The 25477-nt window shown below is 56.8% G+C and overlaps 7 protein-coding genes across 7 annotated transcripts; 1 reads left to right on the top strand and 6 right to left on the bottom strand.

The window, feature by feature from the left end:
• The first annotated feature begins 1786 nt into the window (after positions 1 to 1786).
• DL89DRAFT_103848 (uncharacterized protein) lies at positions 1787 to 2370 on the top strand. The gene has a single exon (XM_040883022.1). It carries the CDS (start codon positions 1941 to 1943, stop codon positions 2268 to 2270), a length of 330 nt encoding a protein of 109 aa, XP_040745347.1. The 5' UTR covers positions 1787 to 1940; the 3' UTR covers positions 2271 to 2370.
• On the bottom strand, positions 2276 to 4655 carry DL89DRAFT_265623 (AMP-dependent synthetase and ligase). Its single transcript, XM_040886754.1, is given in 4 exon segments — positions 2276 to 3868; positions 3888 to 4007; positions 4027 to 4317; positions 4355 to 4655. The coding sequence occupies 4 exon segments, from the start codon at positions 4559 to 4561 to the stop codon at positions 2471 to 2473; spliced, it is 2016 nt and encodes a 671-aa protein (XP_040745346.1). The 5' UTR covers positions 4562 to 4655; the 3' UTR covers positions 2276 to 2470.
• A 565-nt stretch (positions 4656 to 5220) lies between these two features.
• Positions 5221 to 13499, bottom strand: DL89DRAFT_265622 (uncharacterized protein). The gene is given in 38 exon segments (XM_040886753.1): positions 5221 to 5383; positions 5436 to 5698; positions 5745 to 5884; positions 5941 to 6410; positions 6442 to 6807; positions 6830 to 6914; positions 6958 to 7024; positions 7056 to 7576; positions 7599 to 7967; positions 8152 to 9246; positions 9275 to 10416; positions 10458 to 10520; positions 10559 to 10693; positions 10718 to 10771; positions 10799 to 10825; positions 10856 to 10894; positions 10919 to 10926; positions 10966 to 10997; positions 11019 to 11059; positions 11087 to 11092; positions 11120 to 11434; positions 11471 to 11587; positions 11609 to 11632; positions 11666 to 11675; positions 11697 to 11738; positions 11766 to 11825; positions 11853 to 11917; positions 11951 to 12007; positions 12035 to 12040; positions 12068 to 12301; positions 12326 to 12367; positions 12407 to 12409; positions 12453 to 12526; positions 12623 to 12650; positions 12691 to 12818; positions 12838 to 13108; positions 13130 to 13243; positions 13318 to 13499. 38 exon segments carry the CDS (start codon positions 13447 to 13449, stop codon positions 5255 to 5257), a joined length of 6774 nt encoding a protein of 2257 aa, XP_040745345.1. The 5' UTR covers positions 13450 to 13499; the 3' UTR covers positions 5221 to 5254.
• Positions 13500 to 13980: 481 nt separating this feature from the next.
• DL89DRAFT_265621 (uncharacterized protein) lies at positions 13981 to 14894 on the bottom strand. The gene is made up of 3 exons (XM_040886752.1): positions 14511 to 14894; positions 14420 to 14482; positions 13981 to 14327 (listed from the first exon to the last, which is right to left on the bottom strand). Exons 1-3 carry the CDS (start codon positions 14751 to 14753, stop codon positions 14205 to 14207), a joined length of 429 nt encoding a protein of 142 aa, XP_040745344.1. The 5' UTR covers positions 14754 to 14894; the 3' UTR covers positions 13981 to 14204.
• A 103-nt stretch (positions 14895 to 14997) lies between these two features.
• Positions 14998 to 17221, bottom strand: DL89DRAFT_265620 (uncharacterized protein). The gene has a single exon (XM_040886751.1). It carries the CDS (start codon positions 16746 to 16748, stop codon positions 15063 to 15065), a length of 1686 nt encoding a protein of 561 aa, XP_040745343.1. The 5' UTR covers positions 16749 to 17221; the 3' UTR covers positions 14998 to 15062.
• An 807-nt stretch (positions 17222 to 18028) lies between these two features.
• Positions 18029 to 19708, bottom strand: DL89DRAFT_282100 (uncharacterized protein; the record flags this gene model as incomplete). The annotated part of the gene is made up of 1 exon (XM_040889669.1): positions 18029 to 19708. The coding sequence occupies one exon, from the start codon at positions 19706 to 19708 to the stop codon at positions 18029 to 18031; it is 1680 nt and encodes a 559-aa protein (XP_040745342.1).
• A 1789-nt stretch (positions 19709 to 21497) lies between these two features.
• On the bottom strand, positions 21498 to 23105 carry DL89DRAFT_265619 (uncharacterized protein; the record flags this gene model as incomplete). Its single annotated transcript, XM_040886750.1, has 2 exons — positions 22489 to 23105; positions 21498 to 22402 (listed from the first exon to the last, which is right to left on the bottom strand). Exons 1-2 carry the CDS (start codon positions 22718 to 22720, stop codon positions 21501 to 21503), a joined length of 1134 nt encoding a protein of 377 aa, XP_040745341.1. The 5' UTR covers positions 22721 to 23105.
• Positions 23106 to 25477: the final 2372 nt, after the last annotated feature.

Raw genomic sequence — 25477 nt, 5'->3', positions numbered from 1 at the left:
GCCAACTGGCAGCGGAGGCACAGGAATGTGGTACCAGCCATGGGAGACAATCCGTGTAGGAAATAGCACGCGGCATGGCACTCCCGGTGGCACTGCGAACAAACCACCTAATTGCCCATGTGTTTAATATGCCAGGGGTTAGTTTCCAACTTGCCAATGCAGCGCTGTGCTACGTTCCGGTAATACTTACCATAGGCTCGCCATTTGACTCCATAGCACACTCACACTTCTTCGATTTCTCGGCTTTCCAGCACTGCGCTTTCTTCTGTCGCTTCTGATATCTGAAGCAGATGCTAGGCTAGCTTTGCTGGGGTCTTCTTTGAATGATGCCACAACCACTCGTTTCGCCTGATCCTCATCGACATCCAGGCTCACTGACAGTGGGCTGACAACACTTCCAAGTGGGGGGAACTGCACCGGCCCTTCGATGCTTAGTACACATGAATACATCGTCGACATGCTGCTGTCACCAATCAGCCCGATCCGTGCACTGCTGCACTGCGGGTATATAGAAAATGTCTCCATTGCAGGTGCTGTCAAATGCAACAAACATGGGCGGCATGTAGTCCGGCGGTGCGCTTGCATTCATTGACAGTCGAATAGCGAGCGACACTGGGACTACACAAATGATTCCTGAATTACATGCATATCATATACCTCTAGAGCTGCGTATAATATACGGCGTACTTACCACGCAATGGCTACCAAGCAAAGCAGTTTGCATATCCTGTTAGCCATGTGTGCTCAAAACACGCCGGACAATACACACCCCCTATGCTGTACTTGACTGTACATACCTCCATCTCCTTGAGCAATGCGGTAAAGCGGTTCAGATACAGCTGCGTGTTAGCTATCTGCTGTGGCGAACAGTACCTGTGTATTGTTTCTCCCTTTGCCTTTCCTGCAAATAGTATTTGCCAAAAGCAAACTGGAAGGCATACATCTCACGCAAGTAGGTAGGTGCTGCCATACACACTGATATCCCGAGCACCAACGTGTTGGCGTAGCCGTTCTTCACAGGCGTCGCAAATACCCGACATCGTTTTGAGCACCCTGTCACACTCTTCTGATTTACCGCCAACAAGGCGGTACAATGGCATTCCTAGCACATAGGTAGCCTTAATGATACATGTATGCCCATATAATGCTCACTCGCCACACCATTGCCTGTGCTCACCTTACCATTAAACTTTACTGTCGTAAAGCATTCGCCAGGAAATAGGTGTCGGTGAAAGGCCAGCTCGCCAATTGCAACACTGAGCGTATCGCAAAAGTGGTTTCCCGGAGGAAATGTTGGACAAAGGCATGGAAGAATGTTATTTTGAGAAAAGAAATAGTTTGGAATAAGGCAAGACAGTAGAAACAGTAAAAAAGCTGGCAAGGCCAGTTATGTAGAATTCAGCAAACAGGCATTCGATGAATGCTACGCTACGGCGCAGGGTTGTACGCGTAGCCGCACTGCTCGCCAATCCACCTCGCCAGTCCGTTGGAGTCGGGAATATGTCCGTAGTATAAGATTGGCGTCAAGTGAGCTGTGCTATTGGCAACCAGCTCAACCCACTCCTTTGTGCACTCGGAGCATACGTTTGTCTTGTCCACAGACTCTGGATTGGACTTTCCCAGCTCATACATGCTCTGTGCGCCAAACACCTTTGAGAAGCACTGTCCTGAAACCTTTTCGTCATTTCCACTGGCAGATCCCTTGCAGACGAGATTAGCCAGTCTCTCGTCCAGCCCACGAAATGTATATCGCGTTTGTGTGGTTGTATCCTAATGGAGTTGGAAGCTTCATTTTGTCCAGATCGCATTCCCTGGTAAGAAACTGCGAGATGGCGATTGTGGAATCCTAAGCAACTCGTATCACACACCTGGCCAATGCTAGGCAAAGTACAACGACTGCCCGCCCCAGCACTTTGGTGTCAAACTTGTAGGGTGCACGGATGGTGGCTAGGAGACAGCGGGGCGAGCGAATCGTGATGTCGGACAGCACGCTGCCCAGGGCACTGGTCAGCACCGACTTTGCAGCAGGCTTGTGGGCAGAGGGTACTGGGATTGCTGCCGAGCTCATGTATATTGACATGAGCTCAGAGTTATCTATCGCATATGCCAGACCGCTGCATATGCCTGAAGCGACCAGAAGTAACGAGAACTTCATTAGAGAAAGGATTATTCACGTCGAGAAGAAATCACTGATATGCATGGATTTGGGAGAGGAGGCAAAATATGCTCAACTTTTATACTTGCCACCATCTGGTTGCAAGCACTGGTAGCAGGAGGGGTACAGCCGTGGGAGGTGGGGACAGACAATATGTAGGCTATAGTAGTGCTGCCTCCCTAATTTACAGACATGTAAACAATTCCATTCCAATGTGCAAATCTTCGGAAGGTTCGGCAAATGTTTGATGCATGGTTGTTTATTAAATGCAAACCTCCACGGCTATGGCTGATGTCACTCGGGGATGGGTGGTGTTCACTCGCTGCGCAATGAGACAATAGTCTGCCATATCTCGGTCTTGATGGTCGCGTCGTCAATGGTAGCCGGTGTTGGAATGGGGCATTCGTCAACAGACGCCGTGCCTTTGTTGTGGACCGAATCAATCATCATCCGAATCATCTTGCGCAGAATCTTGCCGCTGCGCGTCTTGGGCAGCCTCTTCACAAACACAATGTTCTTGCTGTACAGCGACACAATAGGACCCACACGCGCTCTCGCCAGGCTGACAATCTCCTCCCTGATGACGTCTTCTGGAGTATGAGGTGGGGTGAACCGCAGGACAGCAAACAGCATGGGCACACTGCCCTTGATGGAGTCCGGGTGCGGCACCACGCAGCACTCGGCAATTTCGCTGTGCTCAAACACGACCTCTTCAATCGAGGACGTTGACAGACGGTGGGCGGCCACCTTGATGACGTCGTCGGTGCGTGAAAGAATATGCACATAGCCGTCTTTGTCAATCATACCGGTGTCGCCAGTGTCGTAGTATCCAGGGTAGCGTCGGAAGTACGCGCTGTAGAAGCGCTTGTCGTCATTCCACAGCGTGGAGAAGAAGCCCGGCGGCAGCGGCAGCTTCAGTACAATATTGCCGACTTCGTCAAGATCTGCGTACTCTGGGGTTGGGTCTACTGCATCGGCGTCTTCCGACATTGCGTCCTTCACCCTGACCACCTTCAAGTTGGCGCCTGGCAATGGCAATCCAGCGCTTCCGTACTTTACTGGCACAAGGTCATCGGCCCTGTCGCTCATGCCGATGCAGATACCAGTGAGCGGCATCCCGCTCTCGGTCTGCCACCAGTGGTCGCTGACGATGCTGTTTATTTCGGTGTACTTGACCGTCGGCTCACTGCTGGACACGGGCTTACCAGTAATCAGGCTCATCCACCAGCGCTGGACTTCGGGTGCGCACCGCTCGCCAGCCAAAAACAGCCCGCGCATGTGCGACAGGTCATACTTTTGACGGAACTGGCCCTGGGAGTCAGCACAGCGCAGGACAACGATGACGGTGGGCGCGCACAGAAATACATTGACCTTGTGCTGAGCAAACACACGGAAGACCTGGCCGGCGTCTGGCGTGCCCACGGGCTTACCTTCGTACAGAATCGTGGTGCTTCCGTTCAACAGGGGGGCATATGCAGAGTAGCTGTGTCCTAGCGCCCATCCGAAATCACTCATGGTGAACATGGTTTCGCCGGGACGCAGCCCGTACATGTTGCGCTGGGCGTAGAGCAGAGAAACGGCGTGGCTGGCGGTCGGCCGCACGACGCCCTTGGGCATGCCCGTGGTGCCACTGGTGTACAGAGTGTACAGCGGGTGGTTGCTCTCGACAGGCACACATTCAAGATCGTGGGAGTTGGCAAAGTGCTTCGCCACCTCCTCGTCCCAGTAGAACTCGCGCCTTACCTGCATCCAGCTCGACTCTGAGCTGCTCACGCTGCAGCACAATGATAGAGTCCGGTGTATACTCTGCAATTCGCAGCGCAGCGTCCAACAGTGGCTTGTACGCAATCACCTTGGTTTTGCTCTCCAACCCGCAAGGTGTTGGTCAAGATGATTTTTGGCAGGCAGTCCTTGATGCGCTTGGCGAGCTCGGGCGGCGCAAATCCGCCAAACACCACTGAATGCACCGCACCTAGACGCACACACGCCAGCATGGCAATAAGCGTCTGCGGCACCATGGTCATGTACAGCAAAACAACATCGCTCTTTGTTACGCCGTGGCCTTTGAGCACCGCTGCGAATGCCTTGATTTCGCGCAGGAGCTCATCGTACGTGTACTTCTTGACTGTGTCGGTCACTGGCGAGTCGTAGATGACAGCGGTCTGCGTGCCGCGCCCATTCAGGACATGCCGGTCGAACGGTGTTGTAGCACATGTTGAAGTAGCCGCCAGGGAACCATTGCGCCTTATGCTCCTCGCCCGGTAAAGTCGTGCTGAGCGCCTGCGTCGGCTTGACCGCCCAGTCCAACAGCTCGTGGGCTTGTCTGAGCCAGAATTGGCCGGGATTCTCGATGGATCCGCGCTGGACCTTGGACTGCAGATAGTTGGATGTTGTAGTTTTAACCATAGCCGATATATTGAAGATGGAAGGTAATCGTGGCCAGAGAAATGAGCGACACAGCTGGGGAGCCGCTGCTTCCGGGCTGTTTATATGGACGCAGTAGTGGATGAGTGAGGAGGGAGCCTCTACTACAGCCATGCCTGCCTTGCTTAGTGGTCAACAGACGCATTCGGCGCTGCAAACACTGATTATTCTATGTATAGGGTACATGGAAGCACCCAAAAGTGGGGCTGCCATTGCCATTGTCAGAATGCTTGCTCCCGTGTTTTCTTTGCGCAATAAACAGCCCCCAATTCCTTGAGCACATAGCCCCTGTACAGGCCGCACTGGGCACAACAAGGCTAGCAGGTGAAAGGGGGAATCTGCCTAATAGACACCTATATGTGTGGCTTGCACCACGTTGTCGCTCTTCAAGCAGCATTGCGCCAATAGTAGCGAGGCGTCCGCGCCCAATACCCCTCAGGCACAAGAGGCGCCTTGCTGCCTGGGCTCCAGCCAAAGGCCGCACAATATCTGTGCAAAAATGTGGCTGGCGCCTTGCACGCCTGCCAGACTGAGGACAGGGCCCTCTCTGTGTAGCTGCATGCCCAATGTTCCAAATACTGGTCCCACGGACATGATGGCGGGCAGATAAAACGCAGTCCAAAGCCGCATGCAGCGCTGGATAAAATGGATAAATGTATTGTTCCACATTGCTGTCTAAATGTCCATGTTGCGGGCTTTCTTGACCACAGTGCGGATCTTCTTGCGCGCAAGCTCCTGGTTGCGCTCGCTGCGGCTGCGCTTATACGCCTTGTGCTTCTTCAGCTTCTTCTGCGCGATGCAGCTCTGGGTCAATGATTGCTAGCTGCTTCCTCTGCTCCTTCCTCTGCTCGCGCACCCTGTCCACATGGCTCTTGACCTTCTGCATGGCCTTTGAGAACTCGGTTGTGCCCATCCGTGCCTGCGTCAGCTGCACAACCTCGTTTGTCAGCGCCTTGAGCTCGTCGAGGAGCTCCTCGGGCTTCTTGACAACGCCGTCAGGGAGAGTTACGGGCTCGCGGGCAAGCTGGGTGTCGTTGAGTGTGCGGTAGAGCGGCGAGACAATGGGCATGATGTAGGAAGACTGACAGAGCAGCGCGGGAGGAATGATGGTGACAACAGCTGCAAACCAGCGGAAGCTGTAGGTGCGCTTGTTCAGTAGCTCCACGACCGCGGATCAGCTCGGTGCGGGCAAGGCGACCAACGCGGTTAACGAGCCACGAGAGGCCACGCTCCGTCGGCAGACTAGCATGCTCCGTCGTCTCCTCCTCCTCGCCCTCCTCCTCGCTCTCGTCACCACTGGACATCCTCGTCGACAGGAGCCTCGTTGGCAGCATCCTCAGGAACAGCAGTCCAGGAAGCACTTGGCAATAAAGAACAGGTTCTTGACGATCTGGTTGCCGAGCTCTGCAGTCAAGTACTTGCTGCTGAGCTGAACCACTAGTGCATTTGCCAATTCGCGCAGCCGCTCGAACGACATGAGCGCAAACTTGGCCTGTCCGTCAAACGCAGGCACGTCCCAGGACTCTTCTGCCGGCTGCTCATTGAAGGTCTGCATGAGCATCCAGGCAGGGTCGGCGCTGGCGACATATAGGCCGATAAGGCGAGCAGCAGCCAAACGCACCCAGGAGTGCGGGTGTGTCAGATGGCGGACCACCAGAAGCCAGATGCGCGAGTCGCCAAGGGAGCCCGAGGTGCGGATGTACTTGGCAAACGAGTTCATGGCCATGTACGCCGTCTCCCAGTATGCCAGTGCTGCGTCCTGCGGATCCTCACCGGCACCCAGCGACATGGCGATCTGCTCCAGATCCCCGCCGTCATAGTTCAGGCGAGCCTCTGCCGGTGGCCCAGGTCTTGAGTGACACAGTGAGCGCCGAGTCAATGGCGGCCAGGAACTTCTGCGCGCGGAATTTGTCGCCCAGCGGCTCGATGATGATGCCGTAGCACTGCAGGGCAGCGCGGCCCAGCTCGCGCATCTTCAGCTGCTTGACACGCGCTGCGCGCATCGCCTTGTCGTCTCCAGAATCCTCGATTGCCTGGGCACTGGCAGCAGTACCCGCGGACCACTGGTCAAGCAGGATCCATACACGGGCCAATCGCGTCTGGTCGAATCTCGCCACCAGCTGCGGCAGCAGATGGGTAGCCATTTCGCGGCACTTTGTGCTCTCATCCTTTGCGATAATCAGCACCAGTCCCAGGAAGAACGGCTCGGCAGCCGTCGGCAGTAGCACCTCGTCGGCAAACCGATTGGACAATGACGCCCATGATCTCCAGCGCGCTCGACCGGCCGCTCTCAAACACATAGCCCGTCGCATTCTGCACGATGAAGCTCATGGCGCTGTTAATGCGGCGCTCGCCCTAGCGGGTAATCCATGAGGAACTGGAACCATGTGAGCCGGCACAGCTCACGGACATGAGCCATCTGCGCTGTCACCATGAGCTCGCGCACTGTGTCCATCAGCGTGTAGAGCGAGTCGACAATCATGCGACGGGTCAGGATTGCGCGGATCAAGGCCAAACGCAGTCGCTTGGCGTTCGGGCTCCTCGATGTCGGGCCGGATAAAGTCGATCAGATCGCGCAGCTGGTCGTCCGTCAGCAGAGATTTCTGCTGGACCTTGGACTTGGGCCTCGCCGGCTGCTTCGTCTTTTTGCCCTTCTTGTCCTTCTTTTCCGGGACAAGCTCCTCCAGCTCCTCGGGAACATACCCCTCCATCAGATGCTCGGCCGTCTTGGACCGCAGCAGCGACGCTAGAAGCTTGAAGGCGCTCTGGATCATATCCGAGTTGGTGTTAGACGACTGGCGGAACAGATAGAAAAGACGCTTGATCACGACCGGGATACCGCCCGCCAGCGACGGTAGCGGCAGCCTGACCAGCACTGTCCACGCCTTGCAGCACATGGTGATAACAGAGTTGTAGCGTGAGTACAGGCCGTCACCGGTCAGGTCAACAAACGGATCGAGCAGGCCCAAGACATCCGTATCGGACGTGATCGAACCGCTCACGCTTCAGCCCCAGGTACACAAGCTCCAGTCCAAAGTGCACGAACCGGTGGGCATTAGCAGGCAGGTAGTCGCGCTTGACCATGACGTCCTTGCGCAGCATGTGAACCGTGACCAGCTCGTCGCCGGTGGGCTTCATGCGCTTCTGCTGCTCCATCTGCTCGCGATTCGCCTCCGTGTCCTTCGCTGTCTTGGTTGACAGCGCCAGGTACTGCTTGATGATCGAGTGGCTGAACAGCAGAACCGTCTTGGTCTCGTATGTACGGTTGCGGTTGAGGCCAACGCTGATCTGATGCAGAAGGCGGTCCACGAGCTTGGTGCGCTTCGGCGTATCGGTCTCCTGCAGGATATCGCGAAGGGGCGCGAGCATCAGCCGCACATTGGAGAACCTTTGTGATTTGGGCCAAGATCTCGAAGCAGTCCGGGCCGTGGTGCACCTTGGCCTCCTTGATCTTGGTGGTCCACTCGTCGGCGTCCTTTCTCCAAAGCGGCCTCACCGAAACACATCGCGCACAAGGATCTCGATGACAGCCTCCAGTGTGTAATCCAAGTCGCCAACCTCCACCAGAGGACGCCATCTCCTTCAGCAGAATATAGATGGTGTAGCTGAGGATATGCTTGTGGAAGCCACGAGCCAGGGCGCTGCTCAGCTCCTTAACGATGAACCCAAAGTAGCCGGCGCCGAGGAACTTGGCAATGCGCATTAGTGTGTCGCGGGTGGCACTGCGGGCTGAGAGCGACTTTGCACGCAGCATGTTGCAGATGTTGGTCAGCACGCCAGGCAGCTGCAGGTTCTTGGTCTGCTCGGGCAGAATGGTCAGCAGTCGGATCACTGCCATGGCCACAGGCGCACGCAGTACCATTGCGTCTTCGTCGGACGATCCGATCTTGCGCTTGAGCTCCGGAATCAACGACCGCACCAGCGACTCATGGATCCGTTCCGCCTGCAGCTCCTTGGCCGCATTCTCGACGTCGTCCTCGTTGTCCTCGTCGAGAGGCTGGTCCGCCGACCTGCCAAGCACGTGGCCAAAGGCGTCCACCTGAACGTTGCGCAGGTCAAAGTGGAAGTTGTCCAGCAGGGCAAGGACCAGTCGTAGCAGGCGCTTCTCGAGGTTGGGCGTTTTCTTAATCACGCTTAGGTACTTGCGCAGCGTGCTGTTGTACATGGACCACGGCATGACTGCACCGAGGGCACCAATGGTCTGGACCGCCTCATGGGCGAGGTCTGCGCTGACTGATCTGTCGGTGCTCATCACCCAGTGCTCAAACAGCGGCATGAACAGGTTGCGCAGGTTGGCCATGGAGATTGGCGAGCTGGGTGGGTCAAAGTTGAACGGCTTGATGGTAGTGGGCTCTGCAGCCGGCTTTTCCTCCTCACTAACATCGCTGTTGTCGTCGTCACTCTCGCCCTCAGCATCGCTTTCTGCAGCATCCAAAGGCTCGGCCATCTCGACGTCCTCGTTGGCGTTGGCAGTGACGAGGGCGCGGAACCTGCGCATGGCACGCATCCGGCGATGGATTTGGATGTGCATGATGTTGTAGTAGAAGTTTGCCTCCTCGTCCGGATTATCCAGCACCTGAAGATCCCGCAGCTGGTCAAAGTACTGGCCGATTTCGCGCACAGCCGTGCGCAGAATAACCAAGAACTCGTTCCGCACAATCGTCGTGCTTGCTCGTAAATGCATGCTTGATCGACGGCAAAACAATCGAAACCACATTGCGGTTTATTAGCCTAACCTCATCCGATCCTTCCGCCTCCTCGGAGGTGTTGGCCTGTTTGACCCGTGCTATGAACCGCAGGAGACCATATGATGCGTTGGACCGGATCGACATCTCGTCATGGTCCTGGGCGAAAAACACGAGGTTGTGGAGGATGGGCACCCATGCACGCGCGCCCAGCTGATCGGGCTTGTCCCAGATCTCATCGTTCAGCTTGGCATAAGCTGCCAGGCGGCGGTCAAAGTCAGGCTCGTCGATCCGGTGCTCTGAGAATGCGTTAACATCCTGCACTATGCCTGCTGCTACCTCCAGCTGCGGATGGCCGCGCTCAAGGTCGATCTTGGCCAGCACACTGAGAATCTCACACATCAGCGAGCGGGCTGTGGGAAGCCGCAGGCGGCTGAGACCGACTGATACAGTGTCGACGTAGGTGTTGAATAGTGCAAGGCGCTCGTCGTCAGTGAATGTATCGTCGTTCTGGTCAAGAACGATAGGGACAAACCGCAGCATAATTGCCAGAACGTCGGCCTTGGTGCGCTCGTTGACTGCACCGTTGGGCCGCTTGAGCATTGGCAGCAGGAGATCCAGCAGCACCTTGGCGTCAGCAGTCTGCTGAGTCGTGTAGTCAGCGACACGAGACAAAAGGTGGATCTGGCGCAGCAGGATGTTGGAGCTCTTGCCTGTCTGGCCCTGCGCAGCCGCCTCGGAGAACACGCCGGCGAAGCACACCTTCATGTGCGACAGGATCTGCGACACATGGTCCTGGATCGTCTGCTTGGCAATTACACCGCACGCCTCAGCCTGCTCCGGTGTGAGACGGAATGCCTTCTCGGCCTGCTCCGGCGAATAGTCCAGGTACGTCTGCAGGATATCGAGGATCAGGTTGACAACAGGTGCCTGGACCTTGGGCGCGACCAGAATGCTGACCAGCATGCTGAACGTGCGCGGGTTGTAACCAGTCAGGTATGGCAGGTACTTGGGCGTCAGCGTCCACGAGCGGAACAGAAGCAGCAGTGCCGATGGATTCTGTGTGTTCTCGACGCTCAGCAGATCCAGACGCGGGTTCACAACCACCTCGCAGATGCACGGCATATACGGCTCAAAGTCAAAGTCGGGCGTCTGCAGAGTGAACAGGCCCAGTGAGGCCACGAGTGGCCAACTGACGAATCATCCGGGCCTGGACGCCTCTTGCTCTCGATCCGGCCGCGCTCATCACCAGCAGCCTCCTCGTCAGCACCGACTTCCTCGTCCGATCGTTGACGTTGTTGTCATCCTCGTCATCGTCGTCATTATCAGCTGGATCATCGGCATCAGCAACAGCAGCATCCACAGCATCGCCCTTGGCGGCCAGATATGCCTGGAGCTCGAGATTAGCCGCATCAAGCTGCTTCTGTGCCTCGTACGTAGAGCGCAACAGCACGACCAGTGCTTCGTGGAAAATCGGCGTAGCCTTGAATCCGAGCTGCTTGATCATCTCGGCCAGGAGCTTGAAGAATGACACCTGCGCAGCCATCGCAACGCGGTGGCCCTTGCCCCGGGGGGCCTCGTCATCATCGACATCCATGGCATTATCCGACTCTGGTGTCTCGGAAAGAAGCTTGAATGGGGCCGCCTTCATCACCAACGAGTCTATCGGCCGGAGTCGCAGGTGCAATGAAGTCGGCGAACGAATCGAGGCCGATTCCAACAAACTGGCGCAGCTCCATGCGCGTCATTCCAACCATCGCACTGAGAATTGAGATTCGGCGGATTTCATGCCGTCCTTGCGCGCAGACTTGCCGTTACGCACCAGCGTCTGACCGTAGAGCAGCCGAAGCAGCACAGGCATCAGCTTGGCGCGATGCACCGCATTGATCGACTCGCCAGTCGCTGACATGTCGAACACGGTGAGCTCGTCGCGGAACTTGCGCTCATCGAGCAGGTTGCGCAGGTTCTCGGCATACGTGTTGATTTCCGAGTCCTGCCATGTCAGAATGCACTCGATAGCCAGCAGCTGCGTTGCGTTGTCACCCTTGGTCAGCAGGCGCAGATACAGAGAGTAGAGTGCCTCGGAGGCGAACAGCGAGCGCGGCCGACGGAACTTGGCAAGCAGCTTGAGCCACAGCGCGCACAGTTCTTCGGAAGCCCGCTTCGAGCGCTCGGTCAGCGTCCAGCGGTGATCCAGGGCACAGACACCCGCAAGATCGATGTTAAAGCGCTTGTCTTGATGGCGGTCAAAGAACGACGATGTCCAGCCATAGTCGTCCTGGACGAACACCAAGAACGTCTGCACCAGCGGCTTCGAGTGTGGCTCAGCAGCCTGGGCGCCGACGTCAGCCAGCATCTTGAACAGCTGCTTACGGATGTTTGTGTAGTCGGTGCGCGCCACGTCCGGTGAGCTGGCGCCAATCATCAGGTACTGCAGGCGCGAGTACAGCGCCGAGCCCTCCTCCAGGTTCTCGCTAAAGTTGTCCCTGTCGTGGTCAAACACACGGTCAAAGCGCGTCAGATTCGGGCACTCCATCGCGTGTCCGTCGAGTTTGGGCAGGCTGGCGAATTCGCCCAGGGCCTCCCACGCAGCCTGCTGGTTAGCCAGCCACTTCTTGGCATCAGGAGTCAGCCCGGTCTCGATCAGCAAGCGCTCGTCGTTGAAGCGCCGAAGAAGCCCCCATACCGCTGACCAGAACAGATCGCTCTTGGCTCCTGCCAACAGCCCCATCTGCTTGATGATCTCGGGCCACAGCATACTGAAGTTCACCGACAGCTGCCCCAGGGCAACAAACGGCAGTACATTCTGGTAGACATCAGGAATACGGCCATTGGATGCCAGGACAGTGAGGCGGCGCAGGTGGTTCAGCTTCTCCTTATACATGGCCAGGCTTGTCTCAGTTGACTCAAGCTCAATGGCGAGCTGGATGGCCGGGCACTGCTCAGCCGGCTGCTTCTTCCCGTGCCGCTTACTGAACGAATCCTCGTCGGATTCCTCCAGCGGCAGCTGGTCAAACAGCGATAGCAGCTGCAGGGTCTTGAGACGCAGCGTGGGCTGTACGCTGACTAGGTTGCTCTCGACCGAGCGCATGACCGCCTCTAGCTGCGTGGTCGACATGGCAGAGGCAAACTGCTCCTTGACCTCCTCAGGCACTGGCGTCACTGCCACCGCGGTTCATCGTTGTCACAAACTTGAGCGCGTCGGCGATTTGGTAAACACCATCAATCCAGGGACGGGTTTGCGTAGTGGGTCGGCAGAATGCTGGCGACAACATCGGTCCCAGCGGTTCATCAGGGTCGTCGCAGCGCTAGGCAGGCGGCGCATGCATAGCTGTGGTTGCCTTGAGTGCCATGGCACGGCCAAGCAGTGTGATGAGTGGGTGCAGCTGGTGATAGGGACCCCAGTACAGCCTGTCGTCCTTGGACCGTGTGCAATCCCAGCGCCTCGCTCGCCTCATCACCCCAGATCCCGCCATCAGCAGGACCAATGTCATAGCGCTGCTTTGCGTTAGCCGATGTGTGCTGCAGATACTCGCTGTCCTTGGCAAGCTGTGCTGTGATCTGCGCAATGACTCGTCGACAGCTGGGTGCAGAACGAATCAAGACCATCGACAAGGACGCTGGCGTCGATCGAGATGTTTGTCAGAACCGACAGGATGGCCGATTTGATCGAGAGTTCGGACACCACCGAGTTCTTGGAATCCCCAGATGATGATGACTTGCTAGCCATGCTGGTGTTGTCGTCCTCGCTGTCATCGAATCCGCTGAACATGGTCGCCTCACCAGATGGAATCGTGATTTGGTGGTCGAGTAGATCGGACCATTCAATAGGCTCGAGCAGCCACTGCAGCAGCGACTGCGATACGCTCGTAGATGCCGTCTTCTTTGCCTTCTTCCCGGACGCCGATGGAAACAGAATCTGGCCTCGCGATGTGATGACCGACGAGATGCTGGCAGTAGATGATTTGAACATGTCCAGCTGGAAAGAGCTCCGCCCAAAAGAGCAGCAAGATGTTCTTGTGGTCAGCCCATTTGGAGACTGTCAGTTGGAACCAGGTATGGAAGCAGGATCTGGTTCCACTGCGACCACTCGAGGCGGGCCAGGGTCAGCGCCATCGACAGGGCGGTCTTCATTGACTCGCTCTCAAACACAGCATCCAGCAGCAGCCTTCCGACAGCCACCATTTCAGTGACATTGCTCTGCAAAAGCAGGCCCGAGAGCCACTTGATACGCTCGTGGGCCATGACCGCTACGCATTTCTCGTCGGCCGGCTTCTTATACGTCTCGCTGCTCACCAGTGACGCGATCTCGAATGCCGACTGGCACCGCTGGAACAGCGCCTTGTAATCGCGGACACGGCTGCCTTTGCGCAGAATCGTCGCAGGAAGCCAGCAGGCCAAGCAGGGCACAGTATGGCTCAAGCCGACCGGCCTTCGAGCCCGTGATGGCGCGCACCTGGCCATCGTACTCAGCGAGAAGAACCGTCCAGATTTGTTCGGATGTGTCGCGCTTCACGTAATGCAGGCACATCTTGATAATCGACAATGTAAGCAGATATACCTGGTTGTCCTCGAGCCGCTTCCCACAGGACTCCTTGTATAGCTCAACCAGAAGCGCAGTGAGGAGTCCTGAAGCACGCGAGTGCAGCCGCCCATCGACGCTGCGGATGCATTCAAAGAACAGCAGCGCAATGCCTTCTCTGAACCCAGCCACGCGCTTGTCTGGACACGCGACCAGTGCCTGGACAACATGGCCAACAAACGTTTGCAGCGAGTCGCCGCGCAGCTTGCGGATCAAGAATGCCAGCGACTCGGCTGCAAACCGTCGCGTGTGCGCCTTCTGCCGCTCTGTGCCGAGGATCGGCGCAACGAGGTCGAATGTTGAGCTGAGGTTGGCAACCAGGGGTTTTGACAGATACTTGAACAAGTATGCGAGGGCATTACACGACCATTCGACGATTTCGGGGTTCTCGACCTTCATCAGCGGCAGGATGCGCTGGACCAGCTGCTGGTAAAACGGCATGAATTCGTCCTGGAGATCCCGCGCCAGCGTAGTGACCAGACTATAGCTCACAGGAAAGAGTTAGCAACACATACATGCAGCATGCCAGATACACATGGCTACCCACTGCCAGCGCGCAACTTACTCTAGCACAGGCTCAAGTACGCCTTCGTGATCCATCGACAGGTAGCCCTCCAGCACGCCGACGATCTGCTCCTTGTGGTAGAGGACCTGGGCCAGCGACTGGATGGTAGTCTCTGATCTTCCTCAGAAGCTCTGTAAAGTCGTTTGTGCAGTTGAGCTCGCCCCACTTGAGCACAGCCTCGGCCAGGTACGAGTCGTACTCTTCGGGCTCATCGAGGTCGCGCTTCACGCGCCGCGAGACATTGATCTCGATCCCCTCGACGCGCTGCTTGAAAGACTTGAACCGGTAGGTGTTGGCACCGCCCGTGGTGTTCAGCTGCGCCGCAAACCCTGTGTCCTTCATTCTCAGTATACCGATCCTCCCGTTACGCGCAGGTTGCTGTGTATGATATGTGTATATATAGATAGAAAATGTGCACGTGTGCCTCTGCGTAGGTTCCCAGTTGCACAGCAGCAAGAACAAGTAGATAGAAGAAATGCGAGCAAGAGAAATGGCGCAAGGAGGGTTAAATAGAAGGAAAAAGTTTTTTGTCAAACCAGTCTTTTCGCTGGAGACATTGACATCGGCGGAAGAAAAAAAAGAGGCCAGAGCATTGATTTGATTATTAGTGGTAGATGATTACAGAGAGAGATTAGTAGCTGGTGTTGGGGATTAGTGGATTGACTTGCTGTTCTCGATTGCGATCTCCTTGAGCTCGTTCTCCGAGCCGACGTCGTGGTGAGGAGCCAGCGAGACCGGCTGCTTGCCAAACAGGCGCATGATCCAGGGCGGGATGTTGCTCTTGAAGCCACCGCGGGTGACAAACTCGACCCAGTTGTCGCGCTCGTTGAAGTTGGGCGGACAGATTCTGCCGCCGGAGACCTTGTGCAAGATCCAGACAGCAGAGTTGATGAAGATAAACGAGCCAATGCCGGCAATCAGACCGTATCCGATCGAGTAGCCGAACGGGATCATAATGATGGTGATGAATGCAGGCAGGCCGTCGCCAACGTAGTTCCAGTTGATCGAGATAACATTGCGCATCATCATCGATCCGACAGTAATCAGGGCCGGACCAGTGGCCCAGGGCGGGAACGACGCAAAGATCGGAGCAAAGAACAGCGAGATGAAGAACATAAGGCCGGTGATCATAGTGGTAATGCCAGTCTTGCCGCCCTCGGCAATGCCCGCGCCAGACTCGATGAATGCAGTGACTGGCGACGAGCCGAACGCCGACCCGATGGCAATCGACGCCGAGTCGACAAGGAACGCCATGCTGGAGCCCTCAAAGTCCTGGGTGTTGTCGTCCATGTAGCCAGCAAACTTGGCCATCGAGAACATGGTGCCTGTGCAGTCGAGGATATCCACATACAGGAACGTGATCAGCGCAATCCAGATTTCGCCCGACGACAGGTCCCAGTGGTACGAGCTGAGCGTGTGCTTGATCGGGTGGAAGGCGACCACCTTTTTGAAGTAGTCGAACGCGCCGTTGCCGGCCTCGGTGTACGGGAAGTATGTTACCGAGGTCGGGCGCGGCCACGAGATGATGGCGACGAGCACAATGCCGATCAGGATAGCGCCCTTGAGTCTGTACAGGAGAAGAGTGCCGATAACCATCAGACCCATGATGCCGAGCCAGGTCGGGCCGCCCTGCATGTGGTGAGAGGTGCACAGGTTGTTCTTGTCGCGGAACTCGGGCGGGCACCCGCCGAGCTCAACTAGAGTAGCCGGGCTGCCGGTGATGAGGCCGATTCCAGCCGACGACTGCAGACCGATAAATGCCAGGTAGATTCCGATACCGGCGGCAGTGGCAGTCTTGAGGCACAGCGGGATCAGACGCGCAAACCATTGGCGCAGACCAATGACCGACAGCACAAAGAAGATGATGCCCTCGATGCATACAGCCGCAACAGCATTCTGGTACGTGACCTTGCCAGTGCCGTGGAACCCAACGACGGTGTACGCAAAGTAGGCGTTGAGGCCCATTCCGGGAGCCAGCGCAATCGGCAGGTTAGCCAGGGCACCCATCAGCACACAGGCAAGGCAGGAGATGGCGCAGGTGGCTGTAATCAGATCCAGCTTGACCTCCTGGAGGCATGTCGCGTAGGCGGGATCTGTTTCGCAGGTAGCGCCGAACTTTTCGCGGTCGCAATCGCAAGGACCTCCAGAGTCGGTGAGGATGAGCGCATTCGTCGAGATGATATATGCCATGGCGATGAATGTCGTCAGACCAGCGCGCAATTCGACAGAGAACTTGGATCCAGCACGCTCGGACGGCGCGCCGGAGCCCTCGAGGCGGAACCACTTGCCGAAAGGCGTGCGGGCGACACGGGTGTTTAGCTTGTCAATCCAGCCCATGCTTGAGACAGTAAGTGGCAATGGGCAGAGGTAGCGTGCCGTAACAGATATTACAGGGGTGTATATAGGAGGGAGACAAAAAAGTTGCACACAAGAGAGATGCGTTGTCCTATTCCTTCTGGTAGACGAACAATGGGCGGGCCCAATGCTATTTATACTCGATCCGGCGGAAGGCGGCCAGTGTGCAGTGAACGAAATAAAATCCCCTTTGCGCGCACTTGCTAATGAGGATGAGCTCGGAACAAAATTTTTTGAGAGCAAAAGGATGTGCAGGTGTCACTCCCTGGCGACCGATTTTTTTCTTTCCAAGGTCGCCGGTGGAGGAGGGCTGGCAGTGGGGCCTGCAGCATTATTACGTGCGCACGTACTTTGCCTTCCCGCATTGCATGATCCACCAAGGCAAGAGCATCGCAGAGAGATGCGGATTCTACAGGACTCCCCCGCAAAAAGAACGCCGGGACAGCATGTCAAGGGCGGATTGGCGTCGCCGGAGAAGCGCTGCCTTTCATGTGCAGAACCGTCGGAGGGACCAGGGGCCGCGACCCACCCCCTCCGCCCCTCGCCCGCTGTTAACTCAGCGACGGCTGATGTGATGAGACAGATACGAACGGATTTGTTGTTCCAGTGACGGTGTCGATCACAACGCATTGTGGCATTCCAGCCTGTCAAGTTGCAGACGCGTCCGGGAAGAAAGCTGGGGGAATGAGAGCATGACAAAAAAGGCGTGAATCACAGTTGCCGCTGTTAATCCCACTCTGTGCACTATTTGTGACACCTGTCCATGGGACCGCAGCTACTAGGGGCGAGGCATCAGGTCATGCTGGCAGCGGACCGGCGATGGTACCAGGCCATACCGCGTCCGGGACGGTGCGCAGAATCACGCGCAGGGAACATGGAGCGCCGTGACATTATCCGGGGTTGGGAAAATTGACCCTGTGTTAGAGGGGCGCCTTTTACAGAAACATCCCACTTTCGCTGTGAGCCACAGTAGAAAACCACCGTCTCGATCTGCGGCCGGCGCAACTGCGCCAGATCTGGTCAGCGCGGCTTTGGCAGTGGAGCGGCCATGCGCATCCTTCCCAGAGCGAAGAAGCAGATGCCACCGACGGTCCCTCTGGGCAATCGCTAGAGAAAATTGGGGCAAAGTTGAAACGGACAGCACTGAAAAGGGCACAAAAAATGATTAGAAACGGTGGGAACTTTCGAGCGCCAGCTCTGGGTCGCTGGGCTCTGGGCGCTTTTTGTTGGACCCGGAAGATAACATTGCGAGGGCCGTGTGATTACAGGATGTCGCGGCTCTGGCTCATCTGCGCCTTGAGCTCGCGGTCAATGCTCGACTTGTCGTCGAACAGCTCTGGGGCGTTGATGCGCAGGAGCCTGCGGAGCCAGGGCGGAGGAATAGCCTTGTAGCGGCCGCGCGTCAGGTACGCGTTCCACTCGGTCTTGTCCTCGTAGTTTGGCGGGACGATGCGGCCGCGCGACGCCTTGGCCAGCAGCCACACGAGCGTGTTGATGATGATGTACGACCCAATGCCGGCAATCAGACCGTATCCGATCGAGTACCCGAAGGGAATCATGATGATGGTCAGAAAGGCAGGCACTGCATCGCCGATGTACGACCAGTTGACATGGACGGCGTTCTGGAGCATCATGGCGCCGACTGAGACCAGAGCAGGACCGGTAGCCCAGGGCGGGAACGACGCAAAAATAGGCGCAAAGAACAGGGCGACAAAGAACCCGATGCCAGTGACAACGCTGGTCAGACCGGTGCGGCCGCCCTCCGCAATGCCAGCACCAGACTCGACAAAGGTCGAAACCGGCGACAGACCCAGAATGGAGCCAATGGCGATGGTTGAGGAGTCGCAGAGGAAGGCAAAGGCAGAGCCTTCAAAGTCCTGCGTGCGCTCGTTGAGGAAGCCACCAAACTTGGCCATCGAGAACATGGTGCCCGTGCAGTCGAGGATATCCACGTACAGGAACGTGATCAGGGCCAGCCACACGTCGCCATCCTTCAACTCCCAGTCAAATTTAGCTAGAATGTTCTGGATCGGATGGAACGTGACGACCTTCTTGAAGAATTTGAAGCCAATGTCGCCATTCTCCGTGTAGGGGAAGTATGAGACCGGCGTGCCACGCGGCCATGAGATGATGGCAACCAGCAGGATACCAGCCAGAATGGCGCCCTTGACGCGATACAGCATCAGAATGGTAATGATGATGATACCGGCGATGCCGAGCCAGGTCGGCCCACCGGCCATATGATGCGAGGTGCACACATGTTTCTCGTCACGGAACTCGGGCGGGCACCCACCGAGCTCAACCAGAGTAGCCGAGCTGCCGGTGATGAGGCCGATTCCAGCAGACGACTGCAGACCGATAAATGCCAGGTAGATTCCGATGCCAGCAGCAGTGGCAGTCTTGAGGCTGGCCGGGATGAGACGGGCAAGCCACTGGCGAAGGCCGACAAGCGACAGGATGAAGAAAATGATGCCCTCAATGCACACGGCAGCCAGCGCCCTGGTGTATGGCACCTTGCCAGTGCCATGGAATCCAACAACAGTGTAGGTGAAGTAGGCGTTCAGGCCCATTCCGGGAGCCAATGCAATCGGCAGGTTACCAACAACACCCATTAGGACACAGCCGATGCAGCAGATCGCGCATGTGGCCGTGATAAAGTCCATCTTGATTTCCTGGAGGCACGACGCGTAGGCTGGGTCATTGGCGCACGTGGCACCAAACTGCTCGCGGTCACAGTCGCACGTACCACCCGTGTCGGTCAGGATGAGCGAGTTGGTCGAGATGATATACGCCATCGTGATGAATGTCGTCAGACCAGCACGGATTTCGACGGAGAACTTTGAGTTGTCGCGCTCGACGACTGCGCCGGAGCCGCTGAGACGGAACCACCGGCCGACCGGCGATTTGGCGACATGACTATTGAGATTGTCAATCCAGCCCATTCTTGAGTGGCCAGAAACGCGGGCTTGGATGGCTATTAAGGTGCTATACTGGGAGTGGTGAAGGAGGTTTGAGAGCCAGCAGATGAGGGATGGACACTCAGAGATGTTGTAGAATACAGGGCTGCAGGCCAGATACAGGAGGATGCAGACGCGGTATTATGCCAGATAAAGTACAAGAGCCAAGGGAGAATACAGGAAGCTGTTATATTAGAGGAAAAGATATTACAATAGTGCGGGATCCGGTCAAGGCGGCAGCCAAGAGTAATACTTTGGGCGAGATGTGTGTTAAGCGACAGACTAAGAGCAGCAAGAGCGGGTAGCGGGAGCGGGCCGCTCCTTATATACTCATGGTCTGCTTTGTAGATGATGGCTCCACCGAGCAATTCTCTTCCTTCAGAAGGCGCTTTCTTGGTTCCTATGACACGCCTACAGGGTGTTCATCGCTGGCAAAGGTAAGCGCAAATCCTGCGTGACGTCTGGAATTGCCTTAGAAGGCCATTGCTCTTGCAAAAGGTACGCAGCTTGACGGACGGGAATGCACAGCCTGGCGCAACAGCAGGCCAGAGCTTGGGCTACGGACTCGCTGGTTCAGCTGGCCACCGGTCCAAGCGACCTACTCATCAAGGCGAGTCGGAGAAATTACCCTAAACAAAAACGCTGAAAAAAGCTGCACCAAGCCAATGTCGATCCACCCCTGCGACAAATCTCATTCGATGCAATAATCTCCGTCGGCACACTCAGCCTTTACTTCCGATGCACGACATGCATCTGATGGGCACTTCAATGCCTCATCTCGGTGTCTTTCAGCTCTACAGCCAGTCAACCATCCCAGCACCCCCTTTGCCTGCCTATTTTGCACCATTCTCCGGCTGCAGCGTATGTGGGCCATGTGCTTCTGTGTTCCTTTCCGGGCAATTGCTGGCAGTAGTGAACCAGCCGGATCGCACCGACTGTGGCCACATACGGATGGGAGGGAGGGGGTTGGCTCGGCACCCCCCTGTCCTCGCCGTCGGAGCATTTGCACTTGTTTTGTCCACCAGCAAGCTTCCAGCTTGATTTCCATGGATACCGGGACGTCACCACCTGCCATATCGGCTAGGCATCTCCGTTTTCAACCGTGTAGTGTGCTGGCCGCAACCAGCTGCAATCATTTTCTGATCACGCGCACATTTGGTCGGCCTAGGTTCCGTCCACAGCCCAGATCATGATCCAGATGACTTGATTTCTACCAAGTTACATGATCGCCAGCTTACACTACGTACTGTTTGTCACCTAGGCGCATATATGAAGCCTATATGAGGGATGGCGAAGAACTGGTGCCGAAGCAAGGTACGGGACAAGAACATTCTTGCACCATCGATCTGTACTGGGCATATGTAGATAAGAGCAGGAGGCGAATCTTCCTCGCATGGTGGCAGCAGATCATCGACTACATCTCCTTGGAAACAGGCACGGAGCACAACACCATGCGTTCCACGGGACCGGAACGCGCCGTGTTTCTACACGAGCAAACTAACCCACCCCTTTCTTTTCCGATAATTCTTAGTGCGAAAAGGTTTGAGCATGCCAACAGGGAACTTACCTCAGGTCATGCAGCATGTCTTGCTATATGCGAAGCAGACAGTGACGGGCATGGGCGGCAAAAACTCGCCGCCTTGCAGGTGGCAAGCGGGTAACCGTATACCACAGTGCGGCAATTTCTTGCAAGCTCTGAGAAATCCTCATCATGGAACAAAACTCGCGCACTGTCCGTCCCAAGCACAAGCTTAATTATATTTTTGAACATGGACGTCTAGAAGGTGAGCAGCTCCGGGTTGCTAAGGAATCCCTTGATCTTGCCGGCGAATGCACCAGCGGCAGGCGAGTCGCCAATGATGCTGACATTAATCAGTGCTGTTGGCTTGGCCGCCTTGCCAGCGCTGGCAGATCCGCTAATCAGCTCGTTCAAGGCGCTATCAAGCACAGCGCCAGCGTCGGCGGTCGACACAGCGGCATACGGCTTGCCAACAACCAGAACCGTGGCCCCGGCCGGCAGCGTCTGGGGTGTGTACTGGCCCTCAGTAGCTAGGATGACTGCGGGGGTCTGCTCCGCAGCCTTACCAGACTTGGCCGCCTCCTTGATCGCAGCAGCCAGGTCAAGCACGCTGAGCATCGCCGCATCAGCAATCTCGACAACGGTCGGCGCCTTGGAGCCATCGACAGCAACGCCAACGGTGCTGGTCTTGCCCAGAGGTACCTGGTGCAGGGCGAGCGCAGCGGCACGCAGCGCGAACACGGACTCGCTCAGCGACTTGTTGGCCTTTGTAAGCTTGGCCAGCTTTTCAGCCGGGATCTGCACAGAGGTGGTCTTCTTGGCGAGCTCGAGCTCCGCCAGATGGCGCAGGACTGAAGACTCCAAAGACTTCACCAGGAACGCAGTCTCGGCATCGGCCGAAGGAGCTGGACCAGCCTTCTTGGCCGGAGCAGCAGCCGTGGTGGCAGGGGCAGCAGCAGGGGCAGTGTGTGATACGGCGTCCTTGTTGATAACAGCCTTGCCAGACTTCAGGAAGCTCAGGACGTCGCCCTTCAGAATGCGGCCCTTGGGTCCAGATCCAGGGATATCAGCAACATTTGAGATGTGGTTGGCGTGGATGGCAAACGAAACAGCCGGCGACAGCTGGTCATGGGCCGAGTTATCAGTCGAGTGGTTCACGGCTACACAGTATAGATCATGGCGGTGAGTACACATGTCTGGGCAGCCTAGTCATGCTTTGCAATTCCCTGACTGTCTTCAAACTTACCAGCAGGGGCAGCAGCCGGGGCAGCCGGAGTCGGGGCAGCGGCAGGCTCAGGAGCAGCCTCAGCAGCGGCCGGGGCAGCAGATGACGAGGACAGCGCAGCAATATCAATGCTTCCGATGTCGTCACCCTCCTCGGCAATAATGGCAATCGGCTGGTTGACGCTGACGTTCTGTGTGCCCTCCGGCGCCAGGATCTTGACCAGAACTCCATCGTCCTGAGCCTCGACGTCCATCTGCGCCTTATCCGTCTCGATCTGCAGCAGGAGATCGCCAGCCGAGAAAGATTCGCCTATATACCAATAAAGCCTGTGAGTAAGTGCGCACGTTCTGGCACGTTTTCTCGTGGAAAAAATTGTGCGCACAAGAGACACCTGCTATCCTGCAACGGCACAAAGTAGCGCACGAACTGTGGATAATTTCCACAAGCACCACGCCTTCATGTTGGGGAGCTTTGTGACTGCCGGGCAGGTTGCCAGGACCCGTTTCTGCTCAAGCGCGGTGGATCAAAACGACACTTACCCTCCTTCTTCTCCCAGTGGGCAATTCCGCCCGAGGTCATGGTCGGCGACAGCGCAGGCATGGTGAACTGCGAAGCCTCTGCGTTAACAGCAGCTGTGTGGAAGCGGGCAGCTACAGAAGCAAGCTAGTTAGTGGAGTTGAATTCAACACCAGGTCCAAATTCGGCAGGGGGAGAAACGTACCGGCGGCGCGAGCACCACGGCGGACAACAGCGAAACGGGCAAGCATCTTTGGCGTTTGTATGTGGGAGAGGAGGAAAAGAGAACGAGCCAAAAGGTGTAGTGTCAAAATAGACAAGAACAGATAGCGTGGAGATAAAAGAAAGGTTTTGCGAGGGTTGTGCGCAAACAGAGGGCGGATCAGGCTTTTAAGGCAATGGCGCGGGGGGTATTTTGCGGTTGAGCTATTGGGCTGAAAAACTCCGCCGCACCAAGAAAATATCCACGGGGTGGATAAATTGCAGCCCGGGCTGCCCAACAGCAGCGGCGGTTTTCGGCGGGTACCCTCGGCATTTAGGGTCGGCTCTACGTTGCCACTCACATCTGCAGGCAGACATGGCATGTGGGTGATATACTCGGAGTGTTTTCGGTTGGACATATTAAAAATCGGAAATATTACTTGGCTGTGGCATCTACGTGCGCCTTCTTCGCCGGGCCATCGCTGCCGTCGTGCGGCCGCTTCAGCGACGCAGCGTCCGTCGCAGGCTGTGCGATCTGCGCCTCCAGCTCCTTCACCTTGGCCTCCAGCGTCCGCGCTCTTCTTGGTAGCAGTATCCAGCCTGATCTTCGACTTGAGCTCGGCCGCCTTCTTTGCCTGTGCAACGGCCTTCTTCTGGCTGTCCTTGGCCTTGGCGAGCTGGGCATGCGCCTCATCCAGCTGTGTCTGCAGCTCGCTGGGCGGCGTGTCCTTGGCAGACTCGCGCAGCTCCTTGACCGTTTTCTCCAGCTCGGCGTTGGCTGTCCGCAGCTCCCGGATCTGCTGCGTCATGGTCTTGTTGTCGCGGAAGAACTTGAGCGCCTTGGCCTTGAGCTGCGCGGCCTGCTCATCGAGGCTCTTGACTTGCAGTTCGGTCTCCTCGAGCTTCTTCTTCAGACGGTCAGTCTCGGCAGTATCAACTCCCGGCGCAGGCTCAGCGCTTGTTGGTTCGGCCGATGTGGGCTGTGCACGCGCCTCCTCAAGCTGCACCTGTGTCTGGCGAAGCTCGTCAGCCAGCCGCGTATGTTCGACCAGCAGCTTCGTGTACGTCTGCTTGATCTCCTGCTTCTCCTGCTTCTCCTGCTCGATCTGGTCAATCCTGTCCTCGGACTGGGTCTGCACACCAGCGTCTGGCTGCGTCTGACCTTCAGTCTCGCCGACACTCTTAGCCTGGGCCTCCAGCGCCTGCACCTTCTCGGTGAGCTCGGCAATGTCGGCTTCCTTCTGGCTGATGATCTCTTGGCGACTCCTGAAGCCGTCTTGCGACTGTTCGCGCAGCTTCTTGAACGAGTTATGCAGCTTGTCGTACTTCTTCTGCGTTGCCTCTGCCAATGCGTTGGCCGTTTTCGAACTGCTCTGCGCCTGGGTGACATTGCTCTGCAGCTCAGTGATCTGCTTCTCCTTGTCAGCCACGCTCTTGCGCTCCTCCTCAAGCGTAGCGATGTGCTTCTCTGCCTGGCCCTTGAGCTGGTCAATCTCCAACTGCAGCTGCAGAACCTTGTTCGCCTGGATCTGCAGGTCAGCGCGTTCCTTTGCTGACTCCTCTGCCTGCTGCTTCATCTGCTGGTTCTCCCTCTTCAGCGACTCGTACTCATCGGGCTCGATCATCTGGTAGCGCGCCAAAACCTTCTCGTGCCGCTGCTTCCAGTGGTCGCACATGCCCTGCAGCTGCTCTGCCTGCGCCCTGGTCGCCTCCAGCTCTGCCTGCAGGGTCGCATTGTCGCCGCGCAGCTGCGGCACGACCTGGTTCTTCAGGCTCGACAGTTCTGCCTCGATGGCCTTCAGCTTCCTGCGGGCAAGGTTCAGGTCTGACCGCATGACAACATTGGATTCGCGCAGGAGCATGCCGTTCTCAATCTGCTGCCGCGCAGTCTTGCGCTGAGACGCTGTAAGAGTGATGGGCCCTTCGCCATCGGGGATAGCATTGGCAGACACGGGCTTCTCCACGCTGTCATCGGACGACGGAACCTGGTCGGCAGGAGTGTACTGCAGCAGCTCGCCGCGGACATTATCGAGTGCTCGCTGCGTATGGTTGGCCTGCTGCTTCCACCGCTGCGACTCCTGCTGGGCCAGCTCGAGCTGAGCTGCCACCAGATCACGCTCGCGACGCAAATAAACGACAATCTCACGCAGACCGCCCTGCTCACCAGCAGCCTGAGCAGCTGGAGCGCCAGTACTCGGCGCCGTCACATCACCTGGCTGCTGCGAGTCTGCTTCGGCAGAAATGCGCTCTGGGTCTACAGTAACGTCAGGAACTGTCTGTCCGATCGACTCCA

Source organism: Linderina pennispora, assembly GCF_002104995.1.
Source record: "Linderina pennispora strain ATCC 12442 chromosome Unknown DL89scaffold_3, whole genome shotgun sequence".
In the NCBI taxonomy this organism is placed as follows: Eukaryota; Fungi; Kickxellomycota; class Kickxellomycetes; order Kickxellales; family Kickxellaceae; genus Linderina; species Linderina pennispora.
This window is presented reverse-complemented; position numbering and strand designations above follow the sequence as displayed.